This window comes from Euprymna scolopes, chromosome 14 (genome assembly GCF_053919585.1).
Source record: "Euprymna scolopes isolate OS-2025 chromosome 14, ASM5391958v1, whole genome shotgun sequence".
NCBI classification, from domain to species: Eukaryota; Metazoa; Mollusca; class Cephalopoda; order Sepiida; family Sepiolidae; genus Euprymna; species Euprymna scolopes.
The window spans coordinates 76205969-76222794 of record NC_136495.1 but is presented as its reverse complement, the minus strand read 5'-3'; the positions used below and the strand labels follow the sequence as shown (position 1 = coordinate 76222794).

The window sequence follows — 16826 nt, the reverse complement described above, 5'->3', positions numbered from 1 at the left end:
ACTACAACAGCAATAAGACAGAACGGGGGTTGTATGTGGGTGTGTTGCGGGTCTGTCTCTTTCCTGCCTCTCTCCCACTTCTTTGTTGTCCGTCTGTCTATATTGATCAAATTTGATTCTCTGTTTGTTTTGGTGATTGACTTAAGAGGTCAAAATGTGGGTTGCTTTTTTTTGTTCACCATGAAATCAAATGGACTTTGTTTTACTGGGTTTACATCATGCCAGGCAATAATCGAAACATGATACCAAGCTTGACTGGTCATGTATCTGTGTATGTGCAAATAATATCCAATATTTTCCAGTGTCGTCCGACCCCAACCTGGCGTTGCCTGGCAGCATAATCCAACATTCAATTCTAATAAACAACATGTTCAGTTCCATTCAATAATGTGTTAAGTTCTATCCAACAAAGTGTTTATTTCTATCTAACATCTTGTATAATTAAAATATGGGATATTTTATGTGAGAACTTAGCATGGGAGGACGTACCTTTATTCAGGTCGTCATGACAGTTTTCCGTTACCTCTGCCAGAGGAGTTTCCCCCAATGCCAAGGTAGCTGAATTTTTATCAAGGGCACATAACTCGGGTAATATGTTAACACGTAGCTTTCTTTTTTTTTTTTTTTTAAGGAAACGGCATTTGTTAAAAAAAAAAAGAGAAAAATGTGATCTAAGTTGGAAGTCCTTAAATCTAGCCGGCAGTCGTTTGTTGCGGACGGACCTAGTTTCTAGGCATTTGTCTTGCATTGTCTCTGTTGGTTGCAAATGTTTCCTCCCTACTGGTGTTCCCAGTGTGGTAGGTGGTGTTATTTGTATTTGTGGGTGCTTGCTGTCTAGGTCTATTGGCATGGGTAGGATAGGCATTTGTGGGACATGGTTATCCATCTTGTTGTTTGGTAAGGCGCCTAGTAAGGTGTTGTCATGGGCCAGGTTATCGGTGTCTGTGTTTATCCTGCGGAGATGACGGCAGTTTCAGAGTGTGGTTTTTTTACTGCCATCTACTAATGTATGGTATTGTCTGTGGGAGAGGGTCTGAACAATTGTGCCAGTGTTGTCATAATGCAGAGGTTTATGTCTGTGCTGATTTTGAATAGGCACATATTCCGCAATGCTAGGTGCAGGGATGCGAGACATAGCATTTGTTCCACCATTAACGTTGCTTGGTATGGACACTACCTTGAATCTGTACTTCAGTGTCTGCTCTCTGATGTCCAATATCCTGTTTTTTTTAAAATTTTGTCCAGGTCATGATCATTGATATCGGCACAAGGACAATGGCGAGTAGCAGGTGGGGGCAGCCCAAAACAAACATTTTGCAGCTTTCCAAATCAAACTTTATGGCTAAAGTTTCCCCTTCAATTGGTGCGTAATGACTCTCAGTGGGCTTAGTGAATCGGGAACCAGCATATACAACTTTCCAGTGTCCTGGCTCACAAAGGTGGTCGACTGTGGATGCGCACCCACAATGTTTTTAGAGTAGAGTAAATCCTATCCCCGTTCGATTCCAGTCTGTAGTCAGGCATGTTAGGCGATTTATTTCGAATGTTTGAACACCATCTAGGATGCTTTCTAGTATTTTATGCTTAGACTGTTGAAACGTTGCTCCAACAGATCATCCCAGTAAAACCTGCTTTTATGCTTAAGTAGCTCCCTGAGAGGTGACATAACGAGTGCTTGAGCAAAATCATACGAAACCTGGTTAATCAGAAGAAAGATCTGACATCTGTTATATTTTTGGGGGATGGAAAGTTTCTGATTCTCTCAACCAGTTTTGGAGATGGTTTATACTCTGTCAGGCTGATGTCAAAACCGGCAAACTCCACATTGTCTTTTGCAAAATGGAATTTATCTGGGTTGAACACGATCCTATTTTTGGCGCAAAGCATGATGTATCTAATAGTGTGCCAAAAGGATGTTGCTATATCATCATCCCATAAAACTGAATCGTCCACACAACGGGTCACATGAAGGAAACTTTTTGTAATAGTGTTGAATCTCTTTGTGTAGCCATCATTCGATGCTTGAAAACCTTGGGGAGCTCACAAATATAAGTATCTGTCCCATTCTGTTATGAAGGTGGTGGTGTCCCGTGCTTCCACAGCAAGAGGAACACTGTGATATCCATTCCATGCATCGAAGATGGTTTTCTTTTTTCCTGGGGATATTGTATTGACACGGTTGAATCGAGAGGGTGTGTGATGTGTCTCCTGTTTTGTTGCTGCGTTCAAATTCTGCAAGTCGACCGCTCTATGTGGGCTGCCATCTTTTTGGGGAATTGTGATCATTCTGGCACTGGTTCAATTATGTTCAGTGCCACATCGACATCTAGCTGGGATTTGACAGCTTCTTTCCAGTAGTGGGGGACTGGGATTAGCTTGTGAACGGCTTTGGGTTGGTAGTTGTCTAAAAATGTAATGAATGGCTCACCCATCATGGTCTGCAACTTTTGGTGTGTGCACGTGTTGAATGCACGGCTGGAGAAGTAATACTTGAGCCAATTTTCTAGGTTGTTGCGATAATCAGGTGTTGCAGGTAATGGCAGCTTGTCTGGTGGTAGTGAACAAGATGATCTGGATGGGCAACCACAAGTACAGTTAGCCGGTTTACAGTCTATCTTTGTTGTGGCTACTGGACTCCTAATATTTGTTGGAAAGTCAGTGTCAATAATCCTTAGTTTTTTTAGGGCCGTCTATGAAATATATAGGCCTCTAATCTTTGGGCAGATGTAAATCATCTCCGAGCATGTTACATCACCAAGTTTTAATGTGGCGATTAAGGCTCCTATGATGGGCAAGTTGTTGTAATCGATGCTTAGTGCATAATCGATGTTTTGAAGTGCACCCAAGATCTTTCAATATATGCTCTGCAGCTGTACTAGTTTAGACCCCAGTATCTGCCATTGCAATTTATTGAGTGGATCGTGGTTTCACCTCAGTATGCATTAATTGTCCGAGGTGTCTGTGAGCTATGGTGTTCAATGTGATTGTAATATTAATGAATGGGGGTGGCTCTGGTCGTCCCGGTGTGAACTGGTTGTTTGTTCATGCTCCATGCGGAATTCCCCCTTCTTTTAGTCACCTGGGCTGCATGTTCATGGTTGATATGAAATAGGTGTCATCACTTTGGTTGTCATCAGAGTAATTTTCCATTATGGCATTGGATAATGCTTTGCTTTTGCATGTGCTCGAGAAGTGCTTTTCTCTTCCACATTTGTGGCATGATTTACCTCAAGTGGGGCATTGCCTGCGTTCCTTTGGGTGTGCTTTGTCACCACAACCTTTATATTTGTTCTTATTACTTGTCTTATTCTGTGACAGTAATTTTTGTGATGACGCAGATCTGGTTGGGGCTATTTGTGGAGTCTCAGCTGGCTGGAAGTGGCTCGATGCTCTGGCAGTAGACTCTAGAGTCAACAAACGTTTGGTTAAGTCGCTTAGCTTTAGCAATGGATTAATCTCTGTCAAAATTTTGCTTTGGTGGGAAATGTCCCGTAAGCCGGCAATGACCTGGGATTTGATCATATCCTCGGAGAGTGAGGGTGTACATCGTTGGTTGTCACAACCCCATTGTCTTTCAAAAGCACAAAGCATCGCTTGCAACTTCAATCGAAAAATGAAAGATGTTATAGCCTCCCCATCACCTTGCTTCATGACAAAAAATTGTTGCTGGTACACCTCTGGGTGGACCGATTTCACTGCAACAGGTTTGATGTATCCTAGCAACTGTTCATCTGTGGCAGTATTTAAAGCATCTGGGCCAATGAAATTGAACAGCATTTCATTAAAAGATGAACTGCATGCGGATCGCAGCTCATTTCGGATATCTGTCGGGTCGGTGAGTTGTGTCATCCCTTTGAAGATGATCCATTTATTGTCTGACGAGTCTGGTTCTATGACTGGGCGGCCGGGTTTAACGCATGGATGATGCAAAAATAGTGTGGGCGTGTGTTGCTCGGTAGGTAATAAACGTGTCATGAGTTGTGAGCTGCTGCTGTTGCATTTACATCATGAACGCTACCGGGTTAGTTCCAGTCTGTTTTGGTGGGGGTTCACGTGGGTTAGACATTTTCAGTAGTTGTATGCCAAAATCTGTAAAATGTATGAGGCGTTAACAATTTAGGTATAAATGTGAAGGTATGGGTTAAAAAGGTATTCAGACTGATTTATTTATTTATTGCCCCCAATGCCAAGATAGTTGAGTTTCTATCAAGGGCACATAACTCGGGGAATATGTTAACAACAACATGTTCAGTTTCATCCAACAACATTTTTAGTTCCATCCGAAAATATTTTTAGTTCCATCTAACATGTTCATTTCCGTCAATATATTCAGTTCCATTCAACACTGTTCAGTTCCATTTAATATATCCAGTTCCATTCAACAAAGTGTTCAGTTCTATTCAACTATGTTCAGTTCCATTCAACAAAGTGTTCAGTTCTATTCAACAATATGTGTTCAGTTCTATTACACACTGTGTTCAGTTCCGTTTAATATATTCAGTTCCATTCAACAAAGTGTTCAGTTCTATTCAACAATATGTTCAGTTCCATTCAACAAAGTGTTCAGTTCCATTCGACAATATGTTCAGTTCCATTCAACAAAGTGTTTAGTTCTATTCAACAATATGTTCAGTTCCATTCAACAAAGTGTTTAGTTCTATTCAACAATATGTTCAGTTCCATTCAACAAAGTGCTCAGTTCTATTCAACAATATGTTCGGTTCCATCCAAAAACGTATTTGGTCTATGATTCATGTAGACACATTAAATCTAATAAAATCTGGCTGTAAAAGAAGAGAAATACATTTCAAACATTGAAATTATTCTGTTTTGTATTTTCCTTTAATTTCATCAAATCACGTTTATGTTTTATAATTTTTTTTAACATTGCAGTTTTTTGTATCAGCCATGGGTCCACCTGGAGGAGGTAGAAATACCATCAGCACAAGGTTCACCCGTCACTTAAATATTGTTACAATTAATGAATTTGATGATAGCACATTGTCAAGAATATTTGGAATGATATCAGACTGGCATTTTGGACGTGGATTTGATAATGTTTTCCCAAGGATGGGAAAAGTAAGAATCTATTTTGTCTTTGTTCCTTTTTCAATAAGACGACCATTTCAGATTATTCTTGTTTGTTTTTTTATATCGTTTTAAAGGTTGGAAAACTTTCTATATATATATATATATATATATATATATATATATATATATATATATATATATATATATATATATATATATATATATTGATTGTTGGAGAGCTATTGGCTACACATTAGCAAACGTGTTTCAATGACCCCCTAGCAGGGAAAATCATCTCATCAGGCCAAAAACCATCCACGAAACTTTCAATAAAGACCATCCCTTTATTTTAAAGTCAACTTTACAGGGTTGAACCATTCTAAAAAAAAGAGGGGTACTAACAACCTATATCAAAACAAATATAACCTATTCACAAAATAATGTTAGGTTTTTCAAGGTATAATTCTGAAGCAGATTTATTATAAGTTTGCATTAAATTTTCTAGCTCCAACCATTATTGTATATATTATATATATATATATATATATAAATAAAAAGAAACAAACCGTATTATATGTTCATCAACGTTTCGTCTTTATTTCGAGACTTCCTCTTCCTCGAAATAAAGACGAAACGTTGATGAACATATAATGCAGTTTGTTCCTTTTTATTTCTCTATTTTGTTGGAATACTATTTCCATTATTTTCACCATATATATATATATATATATATATATATATATATATATATATATATATATATATATATATATATATCAGAATAATCAGATGAATTAGATCACAGATTAAGGAATCTTGTGGTTTCAAGTCTTACATAATACTTTTGGGAGGTAATAATTTTATATAAGACAATCCCAGCCGAATAAAATTGCTCAATATACTAGATAGAGCAAATTAAATATACAGATTTTATATTTAAATTTCATCCAGAAGAAAATATAATTTTTAAAATAAAAATTTATTGTTTGGACAAAGAATACAATATTTATATTAATTTCCTTAATCCATGGATTTTCGATGGAGGCTCATCTCCTCAGAGGAAAAACCATTAACAAAATATTAATTTTGGTTTGATATAATTTTGCTATTCAGCACATACATAGAAAATATATTTTAAAGATTAAATCTTTTTAAGGGACATAGAGAGAAAAAAAAGGGTTGAAACAAAAAAGGATATGAGACTTTGGTATTCGAACAGAATATTAATTCTTGAATAGAATAGGATGATGTTATTAGGTTCTATATTGGTTGAAGATTGGTACATTGCAGGTAAAATTCAATTATATTCATGAATCATCCAGAATAAAAGTCTGTAATCCTTTGTGAATGGAGAATTTAGAATTATTCCGCCTCATTTTTTGGTTATATAATATCGGTTGAAATATGTTCTCTTTTCATAAAGTAAAGTCCAACTGGTCAAAATGAATTTTCCAATTAGTTAAAAAATCTTGATAAAATTATAATAATCGGAATTTAAAACCAGTTACAGCTGTTATTTTTGGATTGGATTAAAAATGGTAAAAAATAGAGACATTAAAAACCAGATAGTAAGTTTGTTTTTTTTTATATAAAAAACGCTTAGGCGCAATTTTCGAGTTCCTAATTAAATGAAAATAAAATAAAAATTAAAATTAAAATAAAAATTAAAATATCTTATTTGTATATTCTAAGTGACAGTTTAAATAAAAGGGAAAGAAGGAAGGAAGGAAGGAAGGAAGGAAGGAAGAAAGAAAAACCAAAGCGCGTGCGTGTGTGTTGTAGTATTGCAATACAAACACATGTTTTATATATAATTGGATATTCAAAATTCATGATTAGGGGAAGGTTAATGGGGGCATTGGTGAAACTCTTGGATATAATCTAATGAAGATTGTAATGATGTATATAAATTGCTGCATGTGTTTATATATATATATATATATATATATATATATATATTACTTAATTATATATTGAATCTTATTTACTTTATTATTATAACTATTATCCGTAAATCTGAGATTGTATGTGATTATATTTAATATATTAAGACGAAATATTGACGTATAATTAGTTTGGGAAGAGGACGAAGATGCTACATCTATATTATTAAGGGATGTATAGTGAGAGGTAGTCTCAAGAAGGTTGTAACTATAGTGCATGCTAAAGGGGGGATTATGGCGTATATAAAAAATTAGGATAATGGAGGGACATAGGAAGACTATGAATGGAAGTAGTCATATATGAGAAGGGGCGGTGATTCGAATCGTTGTTGATGGAAACTTTGTGTTTAGAGATTAAAAGTGCTTCTGAAATTCTTAGGTTATCAAAATTTTTAACTGAAGCAAGGCTACTGATATTGATGTTTCGATGGCTGTTTTTGCATGAGGTGATGTGTTTGTCGGAGAAGATATGTGTCTTCCAGTGTTTTCTTTGATGCGAAGGTATAAAGGTCTGGTGGTACTACCTATGTAAGAGTTATTACATAGTGTAACAACTCTTATATTAGTAGAATCACCAGACCTTTACACACACACACACGCGCGCGCACACACACGCACACATGCATGCACGCGCGTGTGTTTATATGCTATAAAACTAAAAATATACTCAGTTGAGTTGTCATTTGTCATCTGAAAACTATAACAAATGCTTTGTTGAACCTTCTTCCTTGATAGTTAAAAAAATTACATTTGTGGTACCAGAGTCTGGTAAAAGAACTGCCTCATAAAGTTATCTCCTCACCAGTCTCCTCTCTCTCTCTTTTTGCTAAACTCTTTGAATCATTAATCAATCTAGCAATAGTCTACCATTTCATAACTGATAACCTTCTTTCTGAAAAATAGGATGAAATAGGCAGGCACATTTTACTGTAGATATCCTAATGACCATCTTTGAATGCATATACCATACACTGGGCAAGACTAGTGAATCTAGTGCTTGATATATTCAGAATCTTTGACAAGATCTAACATGAAGGTCTTCTCATGAAAATTAGTTCATATGGTGCTACTGGACGAATATTTCATATAATCAAATCTTCCTTAACCAAAGGAAAAATCCAAATCGACTTCAGTGCTCATACATCTAAACTGCTAATGCGAGTGTATCGATCCTTAGACTTTTATTATTCCTAATTTTTATAAACGACCTCCTGATACAATTACGCACGAGATGGGTAGATTTGCTGATGACATCATGTTCTATTCTCTCGTGTGGACAAAACAGGTACATACATACGTAAGAACATGGCTGAATCTTAGAAAATGATTTCCATCTCTGTAGTCGGATATGAACCAAAAAATAGATGGCTACATTTAATGCTACTAAGACAAAACTGCTTTCCTTTAACAATTATGAGAAACCTATCCAAATAACGATTGCCATGACTAATAGTAACACACATAAATTCGAACTCAGCTAAAAATCCTCCATTTTAAAGACCTAGTCTGTCTGTCATTCTGTCTGTCTGTCTGTCTCTCTGTCTGTGTGCCGAATGATCTCTACCAAACTACTCTGCCAATTTTTGGTCTATAGAATTGAAACTTGATATATTGGAAATTCAGACTTGTGGCACTAATTCGATTTTGTTTTTAGCCAGTTAAAATAGCTTGTAAGGTGTCAAAATATAAAGAGAGGGGGAAAAGGGGGAAATAAACACATATCAAATGTAAGAACACAAATCACAATTAGGGTTATGACAATAGCATATTCTTTTCCTTGTTTTGATTCTCAGGTATATATTCATTATATGTTTTTATGTGAGTGATGCAGTTCGCGGTTGATTAATTGTGTCTAACTGTGTCGGATATATACTCGAGAGTCAAAACAATGAAAAGAATATGCTGTTGTCATAGTCCTAATCACAACTCATGAGGAATTTCACCCCTTTATTTTGTCGGACACTTTATCATCACCGGAGATACAGCCTGGAAAATAAAGTGCCTTTATACAAAAGCATTTCTGTTTGAATGCACTCTGCTATCTGTAATCACAAATCACAAACAAGCATCCAATAAAATAAGTAGGCAAAATACCGACTCTTCTAATATGGTTTATCTCTTATGTCCTATCCATTATTAGAATGACAATATTAAAATCAAATTGCATAAATAACATCTTGAAGCAAGCAGCAGAATAGAATAAACAAAATGAAACAAGACCTTAAAAAAATGAACAATTATTTTAACTTTGTAATATTTTGAATAATTGAAAACTTTCTTTCTTTTAACCCGTTTTTCTTTACCCAGATTATGGTATTGGCTACAATGGATGTCTATAAATCGGCAATGGAACAGTTTCTCCCGACCCCATCTAAAAGCCATTATATATTCAATTTGAGAGATTTCTCACGTGTCATTCGTGGAGTACTTCTTGTTTCTCCGATTGACATGACAGAAACGGATAAACTGATACGACTCTGGATTCATGAAGTTTACAGAGTTTTCTATGATCGTCTTATTGATGACGAAGATAGGTGAGAATAGTATTGAACATTTTCACTTGTTTTTTTTTTTCATTCTGTTTTTTTTTTTAGTTTTATTGAGTCAACAATATTTTATCGTCACTATTGAATACACAATACTGGGTTAATAACTTTGAGTCAACAATTTTGAGTCAACTATATTGAGTCAACAATATTGAATCAACAATATTTGGTCAGCAATATGCAGTCAACAATCAAAAATATTGAGCTAACAGTAGTGAACCAACAATATTAAGCCAGCAATATTGATTCAAAAACCTTGAGTTAACAATATAGAGTCAGAAATATTTCGTCAGCTATATTGAATCAACAATATTGTGTAATAATGGGTCAGCAATATTAAATCAACAATACTGTGTCAGCAATAGTAAATCATCAATATTGGATCAACAATATTGAATCAAAAACATGAAGTCCAGCAAACAATATTGAGTCAACAATGTTGTGTAATAATAATATTGTGAATAAATAATAATAAATCGGCAATAATGAGTCACCAATATTGAATTGAACATATTGAATCAAAGATGTTGAGCGAACCATGCCGAGTAAGCAATATTGAATCAACAATATTGAGACAACGATATTGAGTCAAGCCTTTACCATCTTTATCATTTCAATAAATATTCCAATTATGTAGTTAGAAATTACAATTGTCCACTGAAAATAAAAAAAAAACGTTTTATTGTGTGATCAAAGAATATTATTTAAATTATCACTCCCGCTTATGTCAAATACAAATGATATTGAAAAGCTGAAATGCGTTTTTCTTGTATTACTCAGATTTAGATTAGAAAGAAAAGTTTGATTTAGGAATTCTTTGGAAACTTTTAAATCTTAAATATTTTATAAATATTATATTTTTTACATCAAAAATTTGATAACATTCTCTCTTTATGTTTTTCAGAGTGACATTTTTTGAAATGGTCAAAAGTACATGCCAGAACCAGTTTAAATTAAGTATCGACAAAATTTTGGGTCACTTATCAAAATCTGGTAAAATCTGTGATGACGACATTCGCAATTTGTTCTTTGGGGATTTTGCAAACCCAGACAAGAAACGTTCCTATGATGAAATCCAAGATCTATACGAACTCACTAAAATCATGGAACAGTAAGTCAGTCCAAGGATCTTTAAAATCTTTAAAGACGAAATTGAAATTGAATATTCATTATTATTATTTTCTACCACCACCAGTACCTCACACTCATGCTCATCATCGTTCTGTTCATCCATAATCCTCCTCCTCCTCCTCCTCCTCCTCCTCCTCCTCCTCCTCCTCCTCCATCATCATCATCATCATCATCATCATCCATCCATCCATCCATCCATCCATCCATCCATCCCTCTCCTTGATCATCATCAATCATCCTCATTAGCATCCTCTTCCATCCACCTCCTTCAATCCTTTTCCTCTTCCATCATCCAAAATCATCTATTATCCATCAGCCTCCACACCATCCATCACTTTCATATTCTCCCATCATCTATCATTATTATGTGGCTCTTATTATTCTATTCTTGCCATTAGAATCCATGGAAACTTGTTGCAAAGAGCTGGCCCAACTGACCTAGGTTGAATGCCACAACTATGATTATATAGGAATCCAAAAATTTTGTCATGGATTCAACAAGAAAGTTGGTATCAGATGAATAAATTCATTGTTTGTTTTTCTAACATTGAACTATTATGGTATTAAAATGTTTTCTTAACCATACTTTGTTGGGTAATGATCAGTTTCTGATTTTATTGAGGTTTTTATCAACTTTATTTTTTTAATAAGCAATAACATATTTGTTTGGAGTCAACACATGACATACGCCGTATTATGGAATATATAATAAAGTAATTTTGTTACCACAAATGTTCAATTATTTTCATGACTTTAAGGTTGACAAACTTTCTATATTTTAAAAAATCTATAAAATGAAAGCCTGACAAATAGATAAAACAAATCAAGAAACTTTATCTTATTTGGATTATTCAGACTATGTTCTCATCCTGAGTATTAATTTCCCAGCATTTACATTGATGTCATCTCCAACCCTTTTTCAAGTGTATTTTGCCAAACTTGAGTCTCGTGGCGCAATGGATAAAGTTATAAGTTTAATAAATTCCAAGTAACAGTCTTCTGGAGGTTGAAAGTTCAATCCTCAGTGCAGGCGATACTAAGAATATAATTGAGAATAACTTACAGCTTCTACCTAGTCATGGTTAACGGAATGAATGGATTAAATAAAGGGTTCAACAAGACACATCTGAATAAAAAATATCTCAGTCTGGTTAGGAACAACGTGTAGTATCTGTTCTAATGCTACACTTGATTCTGTTGTTAGACAGTGAAGAAGAAATCTTTCTTAACTAAGGCAATTTAAAATTTTTGTTCCAATCCAGAATACTCTTTTTATGGGAACTGGATATTTCCCACATTAAAAACGACGTTGTGCCTCATTTTGCCCTCGTGGAGTAGCAATAAACTGGAACAAATATGCTACTCGTTAGCCTTTCGGCTGGGAACAAAATGTTGCATCTGCTTGCACACTTTGTCTATTCTGTCCTAGACTTGTGACAGAGTGTGGATGCATGTATAAAAATGACCGAGCCAGGTGCGATATGACATCACGGCAGAAAGAAAGAAAAAGATTATAAAAAGAACGAGTGCGCAGACTGGGGATCACATCAAAGGAGGGGAGCAATATTAGAAAGGTATTTGAGACGTATTTGAGACACGTGGCCCTGAGAAAAACTGAGATGGACATGTTACGTATGGTCGCCAAGAGCAACAGGAAAAGCCCTATAAATAAAAGTCTGTAAATGAATGTTGGTTGTTTCATTAAGGCAAAAAGTGAGTCGAGCTATTTTTTCTTATGTTCCTTGCGACAGAATCTACAATGTGTTGGGTCCCTACATATGAACTACTTAACACATGTGTAAACGTGTGTAACGTTACAGACTGAGGCAATTTTTATTTTTTGTCTCTATCCAGAATCCAGAGTACATCTTTTGAGGGAGCTGAACTTTCCCCGACAATAAAAACCGACCTTTTGTTCAACTTTGACCTCGTGGGAAGTCAAGTAAATAGGAACAACACACAGGTGAAGAAATTCAAAGGTTACATCAACCGAAACGTTGTGAAAATAATATCCAAGATGAAAACGGTAGTTTGAATAATCCAAGTTATATAAATTATGATTCCTCATTTAAAAAAAAAAATTATGATATCAGAAATCTTTACCTGAGATGCCCTTCATCGTGTATCTATTTGTGATGTAGAGCTTGAATCTGTGTCCAACAATGGGAATTACATCAGATAGATGTTCCTATTTACAATGCCTCCCCACGGGACAGAGTTAGACACCAGGGTCGTTTTTTAATGTGGAGAAAAGGAACAAAAATAAAAATTGTCTTAGTCGTGAAGGATTTCTCCTCCACTGACAGAGAACAAGAAATTGAAGTGTAGCATCTGAAGAACAGATACTACACTTTGATCTTGACCCGAAGGCCAAATGTTGCTCTAAGACAAGTTAGCTACACATACCCCCCACCCCTCAGGCATTATTTACTGTCTCCCTTACTGTCTCTGCTTTTAGAGTTGTAGTAAAACAGTTTCAATAGGATACTGTATTCTAATTTCTGGATTTTCATTTCTTGGTATCCAAGTTAAACCTGTTTAACTGGTCTAACAACCAAAAGCTGCACATTTTCAAGCCACATTGCTCCAAAACCACCTGTTATCGCTAAATCTCTCTCCACCGAATAATCCTACTGCTAAAGACGTTCTGATTTCCTTCTTCTGCAAACAGGCAAAACATTCTGTTTACATGGAGCTACAAATGATGGATCATTTTTAGTCAACAGTTCGAATAAAACTGATTGCATTTCACTTTTTTTTTTTTAGCCTTCTATGTACAACACACATGATTCTTTGTCGTTTATAATAGTTTTTATAAATGATTTTTTTCAGACCATAACTGGAAGGAAAGATCTCCCAACTGTATTACTGTTACATACTATAATAGTAATGTTAAATATCCGAGCCGAGTGTACAGGAAATGTCACCTAGAAGTAACAAAACATATTAACGCAGACATACACCTGGCCAGAAGACACGTAACATGGTCGATTGTTTGAAATAAAATAATTGATGACTGATTCACAACAACTTGCGAATGTAATGCTATCTACAAATGGTAGCTGGAGACAGAAACACTCACCATTGAATAAACACCTTAGAGGCATGACAGGCAAAATCTCAGAATGGGCGTTTACTGTTAGGTGCGTAGGTGTCACAAATTATTATATAAACTAACTGTAAATTGAGAGTAATAATCAACTGGCAATCGGGACTAAGAAAACCATTCCAGTCAATTCCTATTCATTCACCTTCTTCACTCAAGAGCTGCATATTTCCCAGTAACAGCACCTCACACTGACACGTGCACACACATACACGTACCTCCATTGGACCATCTGTAAAAAATGAAACATCCAGTGTAGCAGCAAGTCCTGGGAGCACCAACCTGAAAGAACAGTTGAAAATGACTTATATACCATACATTACGACCATGTAATCCCTGCAACCACCTACATTGAAAATGCTGCTGTCAAACCTGACATAGTTAGATAGAATAAGTCAGAGAGAGTTGCAACCTTGGTTGAAGTGAGTGTCCCTAATGATGGATGTCTGAACAGAGCTGAAAGAGAGAAACAGACCAAATATGAAGCTATGAAAAAAAACTGGAATCTTAGGGAGATATCAATCATACCAGTTATCATAGGTGCTACAGGGCTTATGAAGAAGAACCTGAAGTCCTACCTTACTAATATTCCTGGTGAACCAAGTGCAAAAGAGATCCAGACAATTGCACTTAAGGGAACAGCGAGGATACTAAAAAGAGCTCTCGGTTGGTTTCAATAAAAAGCAGGGCAATGTTGGCAGCTGGTTTGGCTGCCCCATACCCAGCGTTACAATCTTCAAAGGAAGAAAATGAAAAAAGAAAAAAATACACACACATTACCGCTAAATTTATCTCAAATAAGTTGGACATTGGAGAATCATGTAATTACAAATAACAAATGATTTGTAATCCTTAAGTCCGCAGTTCGAATCAGACTGAGTGTATTATTTGGAATCTTCGGACTATTGTTCTCATCTTGAGTGTTATTTTCACAACGTTTCAGCCGATGTAACCTCCGACTGTCTTCAGGTGTATCTTGTTGAACTCGGGAATCTTTCTGTTGAACTCAGCAATTGTATCCACAAGGACTCATGGCGCAGTGGTTAGACTCCTTGGAAAAATCAATTGTAAAAGTGATATTTTGCTGATGGTTGAAGGTTTAATTCTCAATGTGGGCAATTGCGAATTACTTAGGACCTCTATCCAGCTGTGGCTGACGGAACGAGAGCATGCTACCCTTATGAAATAAATAAAGAGCTCTGTTCGAAATTCTGTTCAAATTCCCAAGTTTGACAGAAACATTTCCGAGTTCGACAAGATACACCTGATGAAGGTCAAAGGTTATATTGAGCAAAACATTATGAAAATAACACTCAAGAATGAGAACAAGAATCCAAATAATACAAATAACCAATCCTCATCTAAAAAATTCATAAATATCAGACTTACTGCATCTCATGTTTTGGTTTGAGGCTTTTATGATAGACAATTCTTTTTCGTTTATTGGGAGTAATTTGCGTTGCCCATTATAGGCTAAAAACGGATACTAATTTACATTCATTGAATTCATATAAAGTATCTTTAAAAAGGATGTTTTCAATAAGGTTTTCATTATTTACTTAATTAGCAAATATATGTTGCCTCTGGTCGTGTAATTTTGCTAGGCTGGAAGGATTATATGATTGTGAAAAAGCGACATACAATATATAGTTAAAAACAAAATAAATCATTTCCAATGCTAAGGAGGATTTTGTAGTTTGCTTGAAGTATTGTGGGAAATATGACAGGGTAGTGTTTAAAGGCTATCGCACTGGAGTTATGGAAATGGTCTATGTAGTAAAATGAATAACGATTACAATACTGAAGGGACTTCAATAATTTTCAATTATGCATATTTATTTCCGAATGTGCTGCACAAGATGGTAGATGTGTGAGTTTCACAAATATTTACGAGAAAATTTCTCTTCGTCAGGAGGTGGAGGAAGCGTAGACAATTCTCGAATGTTGTTACATTCTGTATTTGTGTCGGTACCGGATGTTGTTGTGTCAATTTCCGGTATAAGGTTCTGGGTCTGATATGTTGTACGTGTTGTCTAAAGTTAATATTAATTTAATTAATTTATTTTTATTCCTCTATTTATTCTCTTCTATTTTTTACTCGTTGTTGCAACTTGTTTGTTTGAATGCTATTGATAACGTTTATCTATTCATTTATTTGTCTTTATTATTATCGGTTATATTTGAATTCATGGTTTGAAACATAACTTAAATCATAAATCTATGATGTCACACCAAAGCTATAATTAATTTGTCAAGCTAATTCGTTAAGCTCTATTTATAAAAAGTTCTAATTAGCTTAGTTTGTACAATTTCAGGCTGAAGATCTCAACGTTTCGGTTTCGACTTCCGCCCCTGCTTTATTTGTTGCGAATTTAATATTTACTGTTTAATGAAATGCTCTCCATTTCTAAGAGTAGTTAAGATATTTCCATATGAGACAAATTCCACAATGTATTTTTTGCGTTTAAAAAATTGTGACGGACGGACATACAGACAAAATCTGTATTTATACATAAGATTCCTCTTTTTCTCTCCACAGTTACTTGGATGAGTGTAATGCCAACAGCAAAAGCCCAATGTCGTTAGTGATGTTCAAATTTGCCATCGAACACATTTCAAGAGTGAGCCGTGTCCTACTGCAAGACAATGGACATGTTCTACTTATCGGTAATGGTTTTATATACCCCTTCCCTCCAAAAAACACATTTGTTTCTTCTGTATGATTTGAATGAAACATTCTGTAGTTTGTTAAAAAAAAAAAAAAAAAAAAAAAAAACTCGATATAATAAAATATATAAAATATTTCACATTTTATATATTTCATGATTTGTCTTTTATTTTACCCACGTGTGTTGCGAGATGATACCGTTGTGAGGTATTTATATTGGTCAGTTTGTACAATTTCTCACCCAGTCGCGAGTGTTGATCTTCTGCTCAATCGATTAGAAAACACAAGAACTTTTTGGATGAAGAATATATTTGCATAAGAAAGATATATAGGAATTCAGATAAAGACAATCAATGATATATCATTATCTTCTATAATATAAATCTCACCTATCTGTTTAA

The 16826-nt window shown here is 35.2% G+C and overlaps 1 protein-coding gene across 1 annotated transcript in view; it reads left to right on the top strand.

Moving 5' to 3' along the window:
• LOC145293101 (dynein axonemal heavy chain 3-like) overlaps positions 1-16826 on the top strand; it is a 404365-nt gene that overhangs the window by 222793 nt on the left and 164746 nt on the right. The window contains exons 41-44 of the mRNA XM_080139477.1: positions 4894-5079; positions 9282-9508; positions 10425-10631; positions 16297-16424. Of these exons, the coding sequence (XP_079995603.1) occupies positions 4894-5079; positions 9282-9508; positions 10425-10631; positions 16297-16424 (748 nt within the window). The remainder of the gene's footprint in view (positions 1-4893; positions 5080-9281; positions 9509-10424; positions 10632-16296; positions 16425-16826) is intronic.